This window comes from Castanea sativa, chromosome 6 (assembly GCF_040712315.1).
Source record: "Castanea sativa cultivar Marrone di Chiusa Pesio chromosome 6, ASM4071231v1".
In the NCBI taxonomy this organism is placed as follows: Eukaryota; Viridiplantae; Streptophyta; class Magnoliopsida; order Fagales; family Fagaceae; genus Castanea; species Castanea sativa.
This window is the reverse complement of record NC_134018.1, coordinates 60,776,200-60,792,538: the sequence shown is the minus strand read 5'-3', so window position 1 is coordinate 60,792,538 and position 16,339 is coordinate 60,776,200. Positions and strand designations below refer to the sequence as shown.

The following is a 16,339-nucleotide window of genomic DNA, read 5'->3' as shown; positions in this document are numbered from 1 at the left end:
CTTTTCCATCACGTGTCTATTTAAGTTTTTTTATTTTTGTGGCAAGCGAATTTTATATATATATATATATATATAACATATTTTAGAAACGCAATTAATTATTGAACAAGGACGCCGTTGAAATCATAGTTTTATAACGGGTTTCAAATGATTGTAATTTTTGCTAAAATCGTAATTTGAAATCACAATTTCAACTGCTGCCTTGTTTACTCATTATCACTGATCCGACGGATTTCATTCTAACCTCGTGATTTCAAATAGCGATTTCATCCTTTCCTTTTAATTAAGGATTTTAAAATTTGAAGTTGCTCCCCTCCCCTTTTCATTTCCTCTTCTACACTACACACTCTCTTTCTCTCTCTCTCTCTCACAAACACCCACTCACCGGCCGGCTGAATCTCCGGCGGAAGCTCCTTCACCGGCGACCAACGCACATTATCACGGCAAGTTTATTTTACAGTCAAATGACTCAAATTTTGCTGCAAAATCATTTCTTTTCTGTTTGCGATCACACACTGATGAGGCTACTAACAGTGTTTTGTATTTAGGTTTTGTTTTGGTTGGAAATGGAGCTAACCACGACGACAACGACGTCGTCTTTCCCCTCCACTCCTCGCTGGAACATCGATCGCCCCTTCCTCACCGGCCGATTCCACCAGGTTCGCCTCACCAACGCCACTGCTCTCTTTCAAATTGAATTCAATGATTTGTTATTTGTTTGTGGAGAGGGAAAGTTGTATTCTTTGTAGTTAACGATTGGCGGATAACTTTTTCATGGATTTGCAACTCTAGTTGTACAATGCAGGTTTACTGAGTGAAATGCCATGAAAATTTTTTTTTTTTTTGATAGTGTATTTGTGAAGAGTTAGGGTTTGTGAATGTATGAATTTTGATGTTGAATTAAACAACCTTAGTGGCGTGGTCTGCGATTTGCGTTTTTAGTTGTGCAAGCAAGCACAAATTTTAGGCTGTGTTGCCAAACTGCCAAGAGCTTTATAGTTCAATTGGTATCTCCTGGTTTCCAACGGAGAATGATCGATTGAATTATCAAAAAATAGGTAATGTGGTCGAACTTGTATGCTAGATTTTGTACATACTCATAGTGTGTTAATTTTCTGAAGGAGCTGAATTCTTAGGCTTTTTGTAGCATTTTACCTTTCATGAATGAATGTTCTCTTACGTCACCAAGAAATAAAGACATTTTTTTTTTTTTTTAATTGTGTTTTTGTTGGTAAGTGGACCTATTTGATGTTGTAGTTAATGTATAATGGGTTGTCTTTCATAGCTGTTTTTAGTGATGCAATCCTGGCTACATTTGATCCATGTAATAAAGTGTAGATAATTTCCTTTCCCCTGTTTTAATTGGTTACCAAATGGTGAATTTCGAGCACTGAAGATCTGATTTTGGGTTTTGTAGGAAGCAAAGGCAACGTCTCGGTTTGCAGAAGCAAAGGGTTTTTCAGTGGATTCCTTTAGGTATGGATGTTGTGCTTTTTGTTTGTTTGTTTTAAATTTTATACAAGGGTTGGTAACTTTCAAGTACCTGGTGGGTTTGAGGTGCCATTTGAACTAGAGTTCATTGGCTTAGTTAGGCTTTAGTTGGTTATATTACCATTATTATTCTATTCATACCAGTTAAATTTTTACCATAATTTTTTATTGAATAAGTTAGGTAAGGAAACTATAATCATTTCAGAAACATAAAAACAATATTTTGATTATATGTTTGTGATTTTGCATGTACATAAGCAGTGCTGGACCGGACAAGGCCATTGGCTGCTTTGATGCTGCAGTGCAGGTATGTTTTACACATCCTAAGATAATGTGAATGGTGTTGGACGCCTTTTTTTGTGCTTATTTTCTAAATTTTCTCCTTAAAAAAAAATATTGTCTCTGAAACTCAGAATAGCTTTGTGGGTGGGAGACAAATTCTTGACTCGGTTCTTATTGCGAATGAGTGTGTGGATAGCCGAGGAAAGAGTAGGGTTCCTGGAGTTATTTGTAAACTTGATATTGAGAAAGCTTATGATCATGTGAATTGGGAGGCTTTGCTGTATTTGTTGAATAGAATGGGCTTTGGAGTGAAGTGGTGTAAGTGAATCTGTACTTGTATTTCCACAGTTCAGTTTTCTATTTTGGTTAATGGGTCCCCAGCTGGTTTTTTTGTAGTTCAAGGGGTTTGAGACAAGGGGATCCGCTATCTCCTATGCTGTTTTTGATTTTGATGGTGGTGTTCAGTAGGATGTTGAGAAGAGTGGAGGGAGCTGGCTTGATCCGTGGTTTTAATGTTGAGGGTAGGAGGAGTGGTGGGGAATGTGTTTCACATCTACTATTTGCAGATGATACTATCCTATTTTGTGATGCAGATGTGGAGCAAATTCTTCATATTCGGTTGTTGTTACTCAGTTTTTAGGCGGTAACAAGTTTGAAGGTCAATGTGCACAAGAGTGAAATGGTTCCAATAGGGGAGGTTGATGATGTGCATGCCCTGACGGAGATTTTGGGTTGTAGAGTTGGAACTTTGTCTATGTCTTATCTTGGCATGCCGTTGGGGGCTCCACATAACTTCCCTTCAGTTTGGAATCCTATTTTAGAAAAAATAAAGTGGAAACTAGCCAGATGGAAGAAGTTGTATTTGTCTAAAGGGGGTCGATTGATGTTACTTAAGAGTACGTTATCTAGTCTTCCTACCTATTTTCTATCTCTTTTCACCATTCCTACTTATTTGGCTAATAAGATTGAAAAGTTGCAAAGGGATTTTCTATGGGGTGATAGCAAGACTCATCTGGTAGGTTGGGATAAAGTTTGTGCACCTATAGCAAATGGTGGCTTGGGGATAAGGAAAATTACTACTTTCAATAAGGCTTTATTGGGGAAATGGCTGTGGCGATTTGGGAAGGAAGAGGGTTGGTTATGGAGGAGGGCGGTAGCTTCAAAATATGGGGAAGAATGGGGGGGATGGACCTCAAAGCTAGGTAGGGGAGTTCATGGGTGTGGTTTGTGGAGAGGCATTTGCATGGGATAAGAGGATTTTAGCAAGCATTGTCAGTTTGCAGTTGGGTTGGGGAATAGAGTTAGATTTTGGCAGGATGGATGGTATGGGGATCAACCTTTCCAAGTGGCCTTCCCAAGGCTGTATGGTATTGCTATTGATAAGGAGGCATCTGTAGAAGCGTCTTTGTCAAGGCAGGGGGCGGAGGATAGAAGAATTTGGGATGTTCGTTTTATTCGAGAATTTAATGATTGGGAGACGGATGAAGGGCTGCATTTTCTTCGTATTTTGGGAGCTAATACTCCTCCAATGGATATTGGAGATCGGATGAGATGGAAGTTGAAGCCTAACGGGGAGTTTGATATCCGGTCGTATTATAACAAACTGCGGGATTCTCCCTCAATTGTCTTTCCTTGGAAAGGAATATGGAGAGTAAAGGCCCTTAGGCGAGTTTCATTTTTTGTTTGGTGCGTAGCTTGGAATAAGATCCTAATGGATGATAACCTGAGAAAATTGAAGGGACTGGATTTTGTAGACTGGTGCATTATGTGCCGGCAGTGTGGAGAGACGGTAGACCACTTACTTCTTCACTGTGAGATGGCTTATCGGGCGTGGAGCTTTGTCTTGATAACCTTTGGTTTGTCTTGGGTTATGCCTAGATCGATTTTAGAATTGCTTTTTAGCTAGTGAAATTGGTTGGAGAAGCATTTGTCTCAAATTTGGAACTTAGTTCCGTTGTGCATCCTTTGGTGTATTTGGATGGAACGGAATCGGAGAACTTTTGAGGATTTGGATAGTTCCAGTGTTTAGATGATTGCTTCTTTTAGTGGGACTCTTTTTGATTGGTCTCGAGCATGGGGACTCACGACCAGTGATTCTCTCCCCTCTTTTCTTAGATCTCTTTCTCTTTTGTAATTATTCTGTTGTTTGATTTCTTTCTTGTATTTTCTGTTTTCTTCTTCTTGTATTTTATGGGTTGCTTTATCTTCTCCATGCATAGAGTAGCCATTCGTATATATAATATTCTTACTTATCAAAAATAAATAAATACTAAAATCAATGTAAAAAAATGGTGAAGAGCTTAAAGAGATGTTTTCTGGAAATTGATCCATATTACCCTATGTTGCATAAAAGCATTTGCATAAATTTTCTTCTTAGACAATATAATAGATAATCTGATGTAAGTGTTTTTTGAAAAGTGGTCATATAAAATAGAAAAAGAAGATTCTTATGTTAAAATAGACATAAACTTTTGCAGAAGCTGATGCAAATGCTATAAGATTGGATAGAAATATTGGAGCCTGACAAGGGTAGAAGGTGTTGGTGGTTGAATTTCTTGGAAATAGTATTAGCTTAATATAGATTCATGCACACACAAGCACACCACTCCACTTTGAATACTTTCTCTTTTAAACAGCCACTGATAGTATAGAGTTCACTGTTTGAAATTATTTGAAATTAGTTTCATAAGCTGTTAATATTGTTCGAAATTATATATGGATTTCAGTTATTTTGTCTGTTCCGACGTGTAGGAGCTTATTGTTATTGATGATCTTCTCTCTGCTATGGTCGGAATTGAAGGATGATACATCTTAATCAAAAGAGTTCGTGGAAAGGAGGATAATGTTACCTTCCAGGTTGATCCATCTATGGATTTAGCATTACAGGTATGAATCAGTGAGGTCTCTAATTTGTTTCGACAACCTTTTTTTCTTGTTAGACTTCTCTGTTATAGTGTTCAGGTTGATTTTTTCATCACTTGTAAATGCTATGCTGTAGCTTTTACTGTGAAATGAAATGTGGCTTTGTTAATACTGATTGTCGTATTGGGGTGGTGGTTGAAAAAACTGGAGGGCTTGAATCGAACTGAGTTTCTGTGTGAAATCATTTGAACAAAAGGGGTTTGTTCTATGACTTGGATTTAGACTTCTGCCTCTTTAGTTGTGGAATATATTATAGCTTGCAGAGGCATAATAAAAGTTCTTTTCCACAGATTAATGATAATCAAATTATGTTCTAAAATAGAATTGGAGTATACTTGGTGTCTTTGGAAATGGATTTGATCATTGTACGCATGAAAGTTTATAGAATTTTATAAAATTGGCAAGGTGCTTGAGAGAAGAAATGACTTAGCTGATATAGTATTTGTAACCTAAAAGGGTTTGCTGTCCCTGGTCCCTATGACTATAATAGTTTTCTGGGTACTTCAAAAAGTAGAGAATTTGATCATGCATATTATGGTGTTATCAGATTTAAGCATTAGCCTTTCAAAATTGTTTGAAGTTTGAATACCAGCACATATTATTGCAGGAATTGGCCAAGAAGATTTTCCCTTTGTGTGAGAGCTTTATAATGATTAACCAGTTTGTTGAGTCAAGGTCCCAGTTCAAGAATGGCCTAGTGAATCATGCCTTTGCTGCTGCACTCAGGGCACTCCTTCTGGTAGTTTCTGTCAAATCATGTGATTATTTTATATTGCTTTGTATTTGAACAATGTTTGTTTAGTTCAATATGTGAGTGAAATATCAACTTTTTATGCCATTTATTTGTTCTCTGTTGACTTTTTAATTATTATAGGTTTGAATAGCCATTTTTTTCCCTGATCTGAATACTCCCTTTTATTACATAGTCCAAATACTTATAAAAAAATCTATATATTCCAATCAGAAGTCAACAGCATCTAAAATGCAACTTTAATGGTATCAGTTTTCAATCAACATTCCACTTGGAAAAGAACTCTAAAAGGTAGCACAATCAATTGGGGAACACACCTCATGAAGCAGAGGCCACTAATTTGAATCTCTCATTTCCCTTCCCCTGGGGCCAAACTAATAAAAAATAAGATCTACTTGGTAAAAGAAGAAAGACAAGAGGAAGAATGAAAGGGAGTCCCTCAACATGTATGAATGTAGGGAAGAGACAGTATAAATTGAAGGGCCAAGAGAAACGATTACCGAACCAAGAAGTGTATAATCTTCATTGCACCTACTGTTTTCTATCCAAGTTTCAAAATGGTCATGGGTGGGTTTACTGTCCTCTCAATACAATTTTGCATCTAGCTACTGAGAAGTTGGATAATTTGGTTCTGAATGAATGTCAAAAAAAAAAAAAAAAGAGTATGTGTCGGTATTTGAACTATAGAATAGGAAAATGTCCATCACTCTAACTTTGCTGTTACTATGTCTTTGGATTTTTTGGTTTGTACCTTTCATGCCCATGATACTTTATTAAGTTAGCTGGTCATTTGAGACATGCCGGTGAAAAATCAGCTGCTGGGCTTTTCAAAGTCCTTTTGTTTGGATCTATGGAAGAATATAGTTCTTGCTTGTTTGGTTGAAGAGGTCTTCAATAAAAGCAGATGTGTTAACTCTTTTTTTTTTTTTCTATTAATTTAGAATTCTTGAATTAATGAGGATGGCACCTCTGGTCTGTTTTTTGTCTGGATGAACTTGATATATGGTGCAATTAAATTCAAATATTCATTGTTGTTTCTATGGTATGGATGCCTTTATTTGGAAGATGTTCAAATGGATCTCTGTAAATTTCAAAACTTTTGTTCATTATATCTTCAATTTTGAACAATCGTTTTAATCCCATTGAACAATAGTAGAGGTAGTAAAGGAGAGTGTGATTGCTTTAAAATTCAGGGAGGAATGGGGGGGTGGTTCTCTAAGTTGCGTAGCGGGTCACATTGGTGTGGTTTGTGGTGGGGTATACAGAAAGGTTGGGGTTGGGAGAGTTTTATTAAGTTTATTTACTTTGAGATTGGGATGGGAGGTAGGGTCTGGTTTTGACATGACTGCTGGTGTGGAGATCACCCGTAACCCGTTGAAAGTAACTTTCTCGGCTTTATTTGAGATTACTGCTTATACGGAGGCATCTGTGGCAGAAATGTTGGTGAGCCATAATATGGAGGAAGGGATGAAGGGTGGAGTTGGGATATACGATTTCAACATGATTTTAATGATTGAGAGATAGAATTGGTGGGGGCCTTTTCTCAGACCTTGGAGTCACAAAGTCCTCCAAGTGTGAACGGGGTTAGGATGAGGTGGTGCTTAGGGTTGAAGGGGGAGATTGACACTAAGTCCTTTTATGAGGTGGTCCTTTTGTTTGGACAAGTTGCATGGGGGAAGATTCTCACAGATGATCATTTGAGGAAAAGGGGCTTCACTATTATGGATTAGTGTTGCTTTGCTGAGATAGTGGGGAGAGTGTTGATCATCTCCAGTTGCATTGTGGAGTGGTATCTTGGTAATGGAGTTTTGCTTTTAGATCATTTGTTGTTACCTGGGTTTTTCCTAAGAGGGTTATTGATTTATTGGCCGGTTGGAGGAATTGGTTTCGCAAGCACTCATCATATATTTGGAATTTGGTAACAAATTGTGCGATGTGGATTATTTGGAGGGAGCAAAATAATCACATTTATGAATATTTGGTGCTTCCTGGAGACAAGCTCTTAGCTTTTTTTGCTGGAACCTTGTTTGATTGGTCACGTGTGTGGGGCCTTTCCTCTTAGCTCTAGGGAATCCATTCAGCTGTTCTTAGATTCCCTTTCCTCTTGTACATAATTTTCTGTTTCTGTTTTTTGATGTTGCTTGTAAATATTTTCTTTGCCTACTTCATTTTTTTGATGGAGTAGTCTTCTATTTATATAACTCTTCTAACCTATCCAAAAAAAAAGGAGTAGAGTTACTTAAAAAGGACATGTCAATTAAGGAAGTAATGGAGACTATGACTTCAAATAGAATAGAATGGAGGAAAATATTACGTGTGGCCGACCTTGCCTAATTTGTTGAGTATCCATGGTCAACCCAAAAATTTAGGACCAAGGCTTTGTCATTTGTTTAATCCCATTGAAGGATTAGGTAATGTATTCTGGATGTCTTGTAGATTCACCAACTTATTTAATTTCTTTGGGTGCAATTTAGATGCCATGGACATCCATTTCATTTCTCACCCCACTTTGATTATCTTTTTAAATAAATGATAGGATTTACCCCAATTTCCCAAGTAGTTAAATTTAAACTTTATTGGATGAAGTTGATTCAATCATTGAGTGTTCAGTTTGATTATATTAATTTTCTAAGGTTCTGTGACCGTTCTTACTAATTTCACTTTCAGTTATTCATATTCTTGAATAAATATAATGTTGAGGAAAAGAATTTTTTGTTTTAAAAAAAATTACAAATCATATTCATGAAAATTTTATTTCAGTATTAAAATGTCTACTAGAGAAATTAAGTATAGAATGTTTACAAGCAAAATAGTCATACTTTTATATCCTGTAAGAGCAATATGTACGTCTTTAACTGTCCTTTGTGACCAATATTTGAGTTAAAACACCAAGTATATATAATCTTGGTTTTGCATGTTAATATTTGCAGCTTCCTTGACTTTGTCATTTACTTGACCAGTTCTTGCAATTCCATTTCATTTTAGGGCACCATGCCGTTTCAGTTAAATGTCCTTTTCTATTTATGGTATTTACAAATGAATCTCCTTCATTTAAAAGCTTGTTTAAAAATTTCTTATCAGGATTACCAGGCCATGGTGGCACAGCTTGAGCACCAGTTTCAACTGGGAAGACTTTCCATGCAAGGATTGTGGTTTTACTGTCAGGTTTGATTTTGTCTTAAATGTGCTCAGCCATTCCTAGGATGCTCACTGAAGGAGTTTTCACCATTTGTTGCAGCCTATGATGGGATCTATGCAAGCATTATCCACTGTAATACAAAAGGCTTCAACTAATAATTTTGCAGGTTCTGCAGTTCTTAACTTGTTGCAAAGCCAGGTTAGACCTTATATCCGAGTTGCCCCTGTTTTTGTTTAAGTAGTGAAACTGCTCTTAGATGGCTTTTCTTCTCAGCAGTTAAACTTCACAACTTGTTTAGCATTAACTCTCTCCTCTGTAAATGTTTTCCACTTTAGAAAAATACAGTTCGGAAAGTTGCATTAATGTTATGTCATTTACTTGTCATACTAAAGTTCCAGTCTTGCCCCTACTTTTACCTTTAAATTTGCACTGTAATATAAATCTCATGTTTTTAACTTGATGGAAAAGTCTATTATGGTGGAATGAACATTTTTTTCTTCTTCTGCCAAGTAACAAAATATTTTATTGCTGAAAGACTACAAGTACAATTGACACAAAGGAGTGTAAAGAATTACACATCAACATTATTTTGCACAGAAATACTCTGACTTTAAAAAGGAACAAATATAATGGGTCATCCGGAAATGGAAATGTTGACCATTATCATGGCATGGGGGGTATATGTTTTCTTAGTTCTTTACATTGCTTTTCCTACATTCAGGCTAAGGCCATGGCTGGTGATAATGCAGTGAGATCATTGCTTGAAAAGATGACACAATGTGCAAGCAATGCATATCTTGGCATATTGGAAAGGTATAATTTGCAGCATCCCTGTTTGTGCTTTTGACAGCTTCTGCTTTGGTACTATAATGAACTCTAAACATTAACTTATTTGACCACACTTGCACAGATGCTTATCTTTATATGCTGTATTTGTCTTTGGCATAGGTACCTTGTTAATATTATTTAAACCCATGGACTGTCTTTTTATAAATCGATGGTTTATTTCTTATCCTTTTTCATAAATATTCATATAAAGGGGAAAAGGCCACACATTTTTTTATTCCCTTTTCATTGTAAGTTTTGAATCTAGGATAATTCCAATGCCAGCTCACCCTTTATTCTTGAGGTAAAAAAGGCCTTAAATAATATATTACAATTTTCTGTTATCCAGGCTCTACCTGTATTCTTTTCCTTTTTCTTTTTTCTTTTTTCTTTTTTTAATTAAAATTTTTGGGATAACTCACCTGTATTCTTTTTATTTTTTGTCTCCACTTGTAAAATAATCAACAGGTGTAGTCCATACAGAAACACGTAAACATGGACAACAATATGTTACTCGTGTCCTATTTTCCCATGAATTGCCCTGTTAGTGTGTCTCTGTGGTGTCATATCAATTTCTCTTGTTCTTGTCCGTTCTTCATAAATTCAAAGTTCAAAGTTAAAGCTTGAGATATGAGGTCAAAAGCTAACTTGGATTGTGTTTTGATTAAGTTGAATTTGCTTACCGCGCACTCAATGACCAGGGCATTTTAGACATTTAAAAAAAAAACTTCAGTAAATTGCAGCTCTCTCTACTTCTGTTATCTTCATCAGTTCATTGTGGTTTTATGATTCAGTCTAATTCATTTTCTTGCTCAAATGGAAAACAAACAATTTTAGGTGGGTCTATGAAGGAGTGATTGATGATCCTTATGGTGAATTTTTCATTGCGGAGAACAAATCTCTTCAAAAGGTATTTTGCCTCTATTTGCAGAGTTCAACAAAATCTTTCTTTAGATGCTTACAACCATTCAATTTTTATAGGAGAGCCTCACTCTGGATTATGATGCTAAGTTTTGGAGGCAACGATACAGTCTCAAGGATGGGATTCCTAGTTTCCTTGCAAATATAGCTGGAAAAATTTTGACCACAGGAAAATATCTAAATGTCATGAGAGAATGTGGGCATCATGTTCAGGTTTCGTTATGAATAGACTATTAGTGTTGGTTAAAAAGCAACAATAATAAAATAAATCTTCTGGTCTTCTATGTGGTTTGTTAGTACATGCCTCTGATCTGTTCTTATTTGTAGGTCCCTGTATCAGAAAATTCAAAATTAATGATTTTTGGCTCAAATCATCATTATCTTGAGTGTATAAAAGCTGCATATGATTTTGCAAGCAGTGAGCTCTTAAATCTTATTAAAGAAAAGGTGAGGTTTGGTCAGTATCACTAAATAATTTCCTTGCATATAGACTCAGTTGTTTATGGTTCTGCTCATTTGCTTGTCATTTATGGCAATTGGTATACATTATTGCTTAATCTTCTGTTGACAAATTATGCTCTTATCATTGTAGTATGATCTAATTGGAAAGCTGCGTTCAATAAAACATTATCTTCTTCTTGATCAGGTATCCGTATCTTATAAATTTATAATCCATTTGGTCTTTTACTTTTATTGTTCATATGCCTATATTTGTACATATATTGCTTTGGGAAATGGAACTCAAATATGAATGCAAAGCAATTATTTATGATTTGTGATGTGCTATACCATGCTTTCTTTTCTACGCACATGATTTAACTAGGCCTTTTTGTTAAATATTTTAATGTGGGAACAGCATGTTGTTTTAACACATGGGAGATACTTCTTTTCCTAATACAAAGTAATTATGTGATTATATTACAGGGTGATTTCTTGGTTCATTTTATGGATATATCTCGAGATGAACTAACAAAAAAGATTGACGAGATTTCTGTGGAGAAGCTGCAGGTTGTCCTTTTTTCTCTTTTCTTTTTTATCATTAAGCGCCTTGAGGCACATAAATTTTCTATAATTATATTAGCAACTTGAAGAACTTTTTATTATAAGAGCTATGTTAAACTTAAATCTCTTTCTTTTTTTCCCCTAAATAGTCCCTACTAGATCTTGCTTTACGTACCACAGCAGCTGCTGCAGATCCCTGTAATGAGGACTTAACATGTTGTGTGGTAAGCCACTGGCAGCTTCTGTGAAGTTTAAATTTGTGGAGTTGAGTTTGCCTTATTTCTCATTTTGCCTTTTTGATTTCAGGAAAGATCATCACTGCTTAAAAGATTGGGTGCACTCAAAGATCTTGAAGTTAGCAGGACTTTCTCTGATGGTAATAATTTAGAGGAGCCAGTGAGCGTTACTGGTCTTGAAACATTTTCTTTGAGCTACAAGGTATATTCTTACGGGATTTTTTATTTTTAACTTTTATTTTTAATTTTCCTTTCCATTTCTAAGTTTGTAATATATGTCAATGATGGTCTTAAGATGGGCTGTCAAATGTTTATGTAGTTAACATACACACAAGTTGACCTACCATTTGGTGAACCTGAAACTCTGAAAGAAGATATGCTTAGAACAAGTTCCATCCTTATTGTTTCTTTAACTGCGTCAGGCCCTCTTTTCTGATGTGATGTAGTAGATGGATCCTTGTAGTTTCTTGATCACTGTATTTTTGGCCAAATGTTGTCGTTGGTGTCACTCTTCTCAATCAGGGGTTCATGTCTTTAGATGATGCTACTCTATACTAAACTAGCCAATGGTATCACTGCTAGTTTCCAATATATATTTGTTTTATTTTCAGGTACAATGGCCATTGTCTATAGTTATATCAAGAAAAGCCCTAACCAAGTATCAGTTGATTTTTCGGTTTCTTTTTCACTGTAAACATGTTGATCGCCAACTCTGTGGGGCGTGGCAAGTGCATCAAGTATGAATAAAGTTCCTTTAATTTATCTTGAGACATTACATGCCTCTTTGTGCTTTTCTAATTCAACTGCAATTTAATTTTCCAGGGTGTTCGTGCCCTTAAGATGCGAGGAACTGCAATCTCCAGATCATCACTGCTGTGTCGTAGCATGCTCAAATTTATTAATAGCCTTTTGCATTATCTAACATTTGAGGCCAGTCTTACTTTAACCTCTACAGCAAATTTTGTTTTGAATGCTAAAGACATCGTTTATACTGCTTCATATATGCCTTTTGTGTTTATTAGTCTATTTCTTGTTATTGGATTTTTTTTTGTCTCATCCCAAGGTCCTTGGTTGAAAGTTGAAATAACATTACGTCAGGTGGTGTGTTAAACAACACTACATCGGGTGGTGTGTTACTGGACCTTTCAAAATAGAGAAGCTTTTGGAAAACAGTTGAATCTGATGCTTGGACCTAGTACTGTTTGTTACATAGTTACATAGGTTTAATTGTACTTTTGCTCTTTCTCTTTTTGGATACATAACTTTTACCTCCTCTTTGGTTTTCCCTTAATCTACCTTGTGACACTTACATTACACCCATGGTTGGAGAAATGGGATAAATGGCTAACACCATTAATAAAATGTTTGGAATTACTACAATATTCTCCTTTAAATTTCCTATTTTTATCTGATAAAGGAATGATCCCTCTATTTGAGACATTTCTCTCTCTCTCTCTCTCTCTCTCTCTCTCTCTCTCCCTTTTTAGCTGTCTAGTGAGGTAATGAAGGAATTTTGTGGCATTTTGTCTTATATTTCTGATCATATCCACCATGTGCATATCACATCCTATATTTCCTTTTATGTTAGCCCTAAAGTGTAACGGAGATAACTGCAAGATGTTTAATTGTCACAAAATAAACCACTAATGGAGCTCCATGTTTTAAGGGACAAACCACAGGGGGGGTAACGATAATTTTCCCTTTCTTTTCCTATAAAGCCTTTTTTTTTTTCTTTAAAAAAGTTCTCCTGCGTGTTTTCCCCCCTGCCATTAGACCTTGAATGTTGCATGCTCTTGCAAGTTCTATTAACAGGTAATAAAATGGAAATCTAAGTAATTATCTCTGACCTGCCAAAACTGTCTTGTCATGCTTCAGAAGGTTTCTGGTCGGTTGAGGAGGTCTGAGGTTCAAATGTTTTCCTGTTGATTGGGGTGGGGCCAGTACATGCCCTGCACCGGGAAAGGGGGGAAGGAGAACATATGTTCTGACCCTAATGTGAATTCCTTTTGGTTTCTATATTACTTTCTAAGTTCAATTTTTATTTTCATAGAATTTTTTTAAAAGCTAAATGTACTTATGTGTGTCAGGTTCTTGAGCCCAATTGGCACATAATGCATAGCAGACTTCAGACTGCAAAAAGTATAGATGAGGTATGGTCTTCATTTACTAATATGTTTATTTCCCACAGCCAAAGGAAGATTCTATAGGACTAGAATGTCCTCCAGATGTACAATCTCCTAAGTAAAAGTTGCATGTGTTAGACAGAGAGCTGTGTATCATCAAATATTTGTTTTGAGTAAGGGCTTCATGTGTGTATATCTGATAATACTCTTTTTGAAACAGGTTGTACAGCATCATGATTTTTTCCTTGATAAGTGTCTCAGAGAATGTTTGCTTCTTTTGCCTGAAGTGCTGAAGGTTAGTCTTGTTTTTATTGGTGATCCTTTAGTGCTAGTCCAGTTACCTTTTTTGATTCATTCCAAGGATGGTTATTAAATATTACGTATCTATAATCTTAAAAGGTAAAGGAAGGGGGAAAATGTTGGGAAAAAAAAAGATCTTTTGATGTAAAAGTGAAAATGTGAGAAAACTCCTAATCAGCATGTTAAGCCCAAGAAAACTTGCAAAGAGTGGCTCCCTCTTTGGTACAAATTTTCCCCAAATACCACATTTCTAAGTAAAAGAATTGTGGAGAGAAAAGAAATCAGTGTTGTTTCAAGCCATTTAAAGGTTTTGTTTGTATGCTTATTATAAATTATTACTGGCTTCGACTTGAGATGTCAATGTACTTTGATAAAGACAAGCTTCTTATCAGAATCTGAAATGTTCATTTAGAAAAGTAATCTGATGATAACTGGGCACCACCATTGAAGAAGACTGTTGAAAGGAGGAATACAAAATTAATTTGTTATGCCAATGTTCAGAACTTGATTTCCAGCTTTCATGGGTCATCTTTGAGGTTTATTCTAATTAAGCTAGATTTTGAAATGCAGAAAGTGGAAAAGCTGAAATCACTGTGCCTACAGTATGCAGCAGCAACTCAGTGGTTGATATCATCTTCCATTGACATTCCCAAACTAGATGAACTGTCTGATGGTTCAGTTGGGAATTCAAGAAGTCCATCAAGGGCACTTAAATTAACTACAGGAAATCCTTCAGTTGCTGATTCTATTCTGTAAGTGACACATGCAGACTTCGCTTTTTTCTCTCGCAGTGTGTGCGCGCGCGCGCGTGTGTTCCTAGCTGTTTGTCTCTTTCTTATTCACATTTATTGCAGCAAATTTGAGAAGGAATTTAATGCTGAGCTTCTGAGCTTGGGACCAATATTGAGCAGTAGTTCTCAAGCAGAGCCATACTTGACTCATCTTGCACAGTGGATCCTTGGTGTAGGAAAAGACCAATAATTTATGATATCAGGAATTTCTTTGGACAAAAAAAGTGTAAATATGTTCAACACGCAATGTATGTTGGGTTTGCAATTTGCGTGTACATTCATTTTATAGATAATGTTTGTGTTTAGAGGCTGCTATTTTTTTCATATCTGCAACAAACACGAAAATCTTTTGAGTTTGTACAGATTTCAATTATTGTTATGTATTTGGTATGATATATGTGTTTCATTCTGCAAGCCACCGTTACATATCTAGCTGCTAATGGAGATGTGTCACCTTTATCCTTGTTATGACGGGCCGCAGTGGGAGATGTGTTTTCAAGTTGATGCTAAACATGGAGAATACAAATAAATAAAGTACATTAAAAAAAAAAAAAAATCATCTTGTGTATTGACAGATTAATTTTGGCGACAACCTGAGAAGTTAAATTGAACCAAATGGGGAAAGGTTTTAACACAAAGGCTTACTACCAACTACTCTAAAAAACCATGGTAACTTTTATGGTTTGTTTGGATTGAGGGCTCCCAATTACTCCCTCTCAATCCAAACAAGTCATTAAGGGAGCGTGGAGTGAGTTATATTACATGCAACATACTCTTATACTTTCTTATGCAACATGGGACAATTATTTTATTTTATTTTATTTTTTATAATTTTGAGAAAGAAACTAACATTCAAGGGTGAGGAAAAAAAGGATCTAACACATTGTGTTTTTTCAAAAATCTCACGATTACTTAAGCGAGTGTTGTGTCATGTGTGAATAAGTCATTAAGGGAGCGTGAAGTAAGTTATATTACACGCAATATATTCTCATACTTTCTTAAGCAACATATGACAATTAAGTTATTTTATACGCAATATACTCTCATACTTTCTTAAGCAACATAGGATAATTATTATTATTATTGTTATTTTGAGAAAGAAACTCACACATTCAAGGGAGAGGGAAAAAAGGATCTAACACATTGTGTGTTTTTCAAAAATCTCAAATTACTTAAGAAAGTGTTGTGTCATGTGTGTAGTATAACTTGCCCTACCCCACTTTAAAAGTTTTCATGCCTATTTTAGTGGAATTTGTGGTGTGCTTGTGTTAGAACATATTTCCTTCTTTCTTTTGTGTGTATGTGTGTGTTTGTTTCTCAACCAAAAAAACCAAATAATTTTGTTTTGCCTCTCCCCTCCCGAAGAATAAAAAAGCTAAAAATTGGTGGAATTACAAAGTCCAAATGTCAATGGGAGCATGTGATAATAGCAATGCTACACATGAAAAATTTGACAATAGGTGAGTTGGCAAGCTTATACTTTGAAATCATAATTTTTGTTTTTGCCTCCCACGTCAGAGAATTAAAAAAAAAAAAAATGATGCAATTACGAAGTC

At 35.7% G+C, this 16,339-nt stretch overlaps 1 protein-coding gene across 1 annotated transcript; it reads left to right on the top strand.

The window, feature by feature from the left end:
• The first annotated feature begins 1,752 nt into the window (after positions 1 to 1,752).
• LOC142641098 (gamma-tubulin complex component 2) lies at positions 1,753 to 15,197 on the top strand. The gene is made up of 19 exons (XM_075815482.1): positions 1,753 to 1,798; positions 4,525 to 4,659; positions 5,303 to 5,434; positions 8,528 to 8,611; positions 8,685 to 8,783; positions 9,307 to 9,398; positions 10,248 to 10,320; positions 10,392 to 10,544; positions 10,659 to 10,778; positions 10,924 to 10,977; positions 11,256 to 11,339; positions 11,483 to 11,557; positions 11,640 to 11,771; positions 12,181 to 12,306; positions 12,392 to 12,499; positions 13,657 to 13,719; positions 13,913 to 13,987; positions 14,563 to 14,744; positions 14,847 to 15,197. The coding sequence occupies exons 2-19, from the start codon at positions 4,642 to 4,644 to the stop codon at positions 14,971 to 14,973; spliced, it is 1,797 nt and encodes a 598-aa protein (XP_075671597.1). The 5' UTR covers positions 1,753 to 1,798; positions 4,525 to 4,641; the 3' UTR covers positions 14,974 to 15,197.
• Positions 15,198 to 16,339: the final 1,142 nt, after the last annotated feature.

What these genes read in the sequence shown, in the direction of transcription:
- LOC142641098 (XM_075815482.1), top strand. An exon ending in CATTTTCTTTGAGCTACAAG is followed by an intron (nt 11,772 to 12,180) that starts GTATATTCTTAC and finishes TTTTATTTTCAG; the next exon opens with GTACAATGGCCATTGTCTAT. An exon ending in GGGCGTGGCAAGTGCATCAA is followed by an intron (nt 12,307 to 12,391) that starts GTATGAATAAAG and finishes TTAATTTTCCAG; the next exon opens with GGTGTTCGTGCCCTTAAGAT.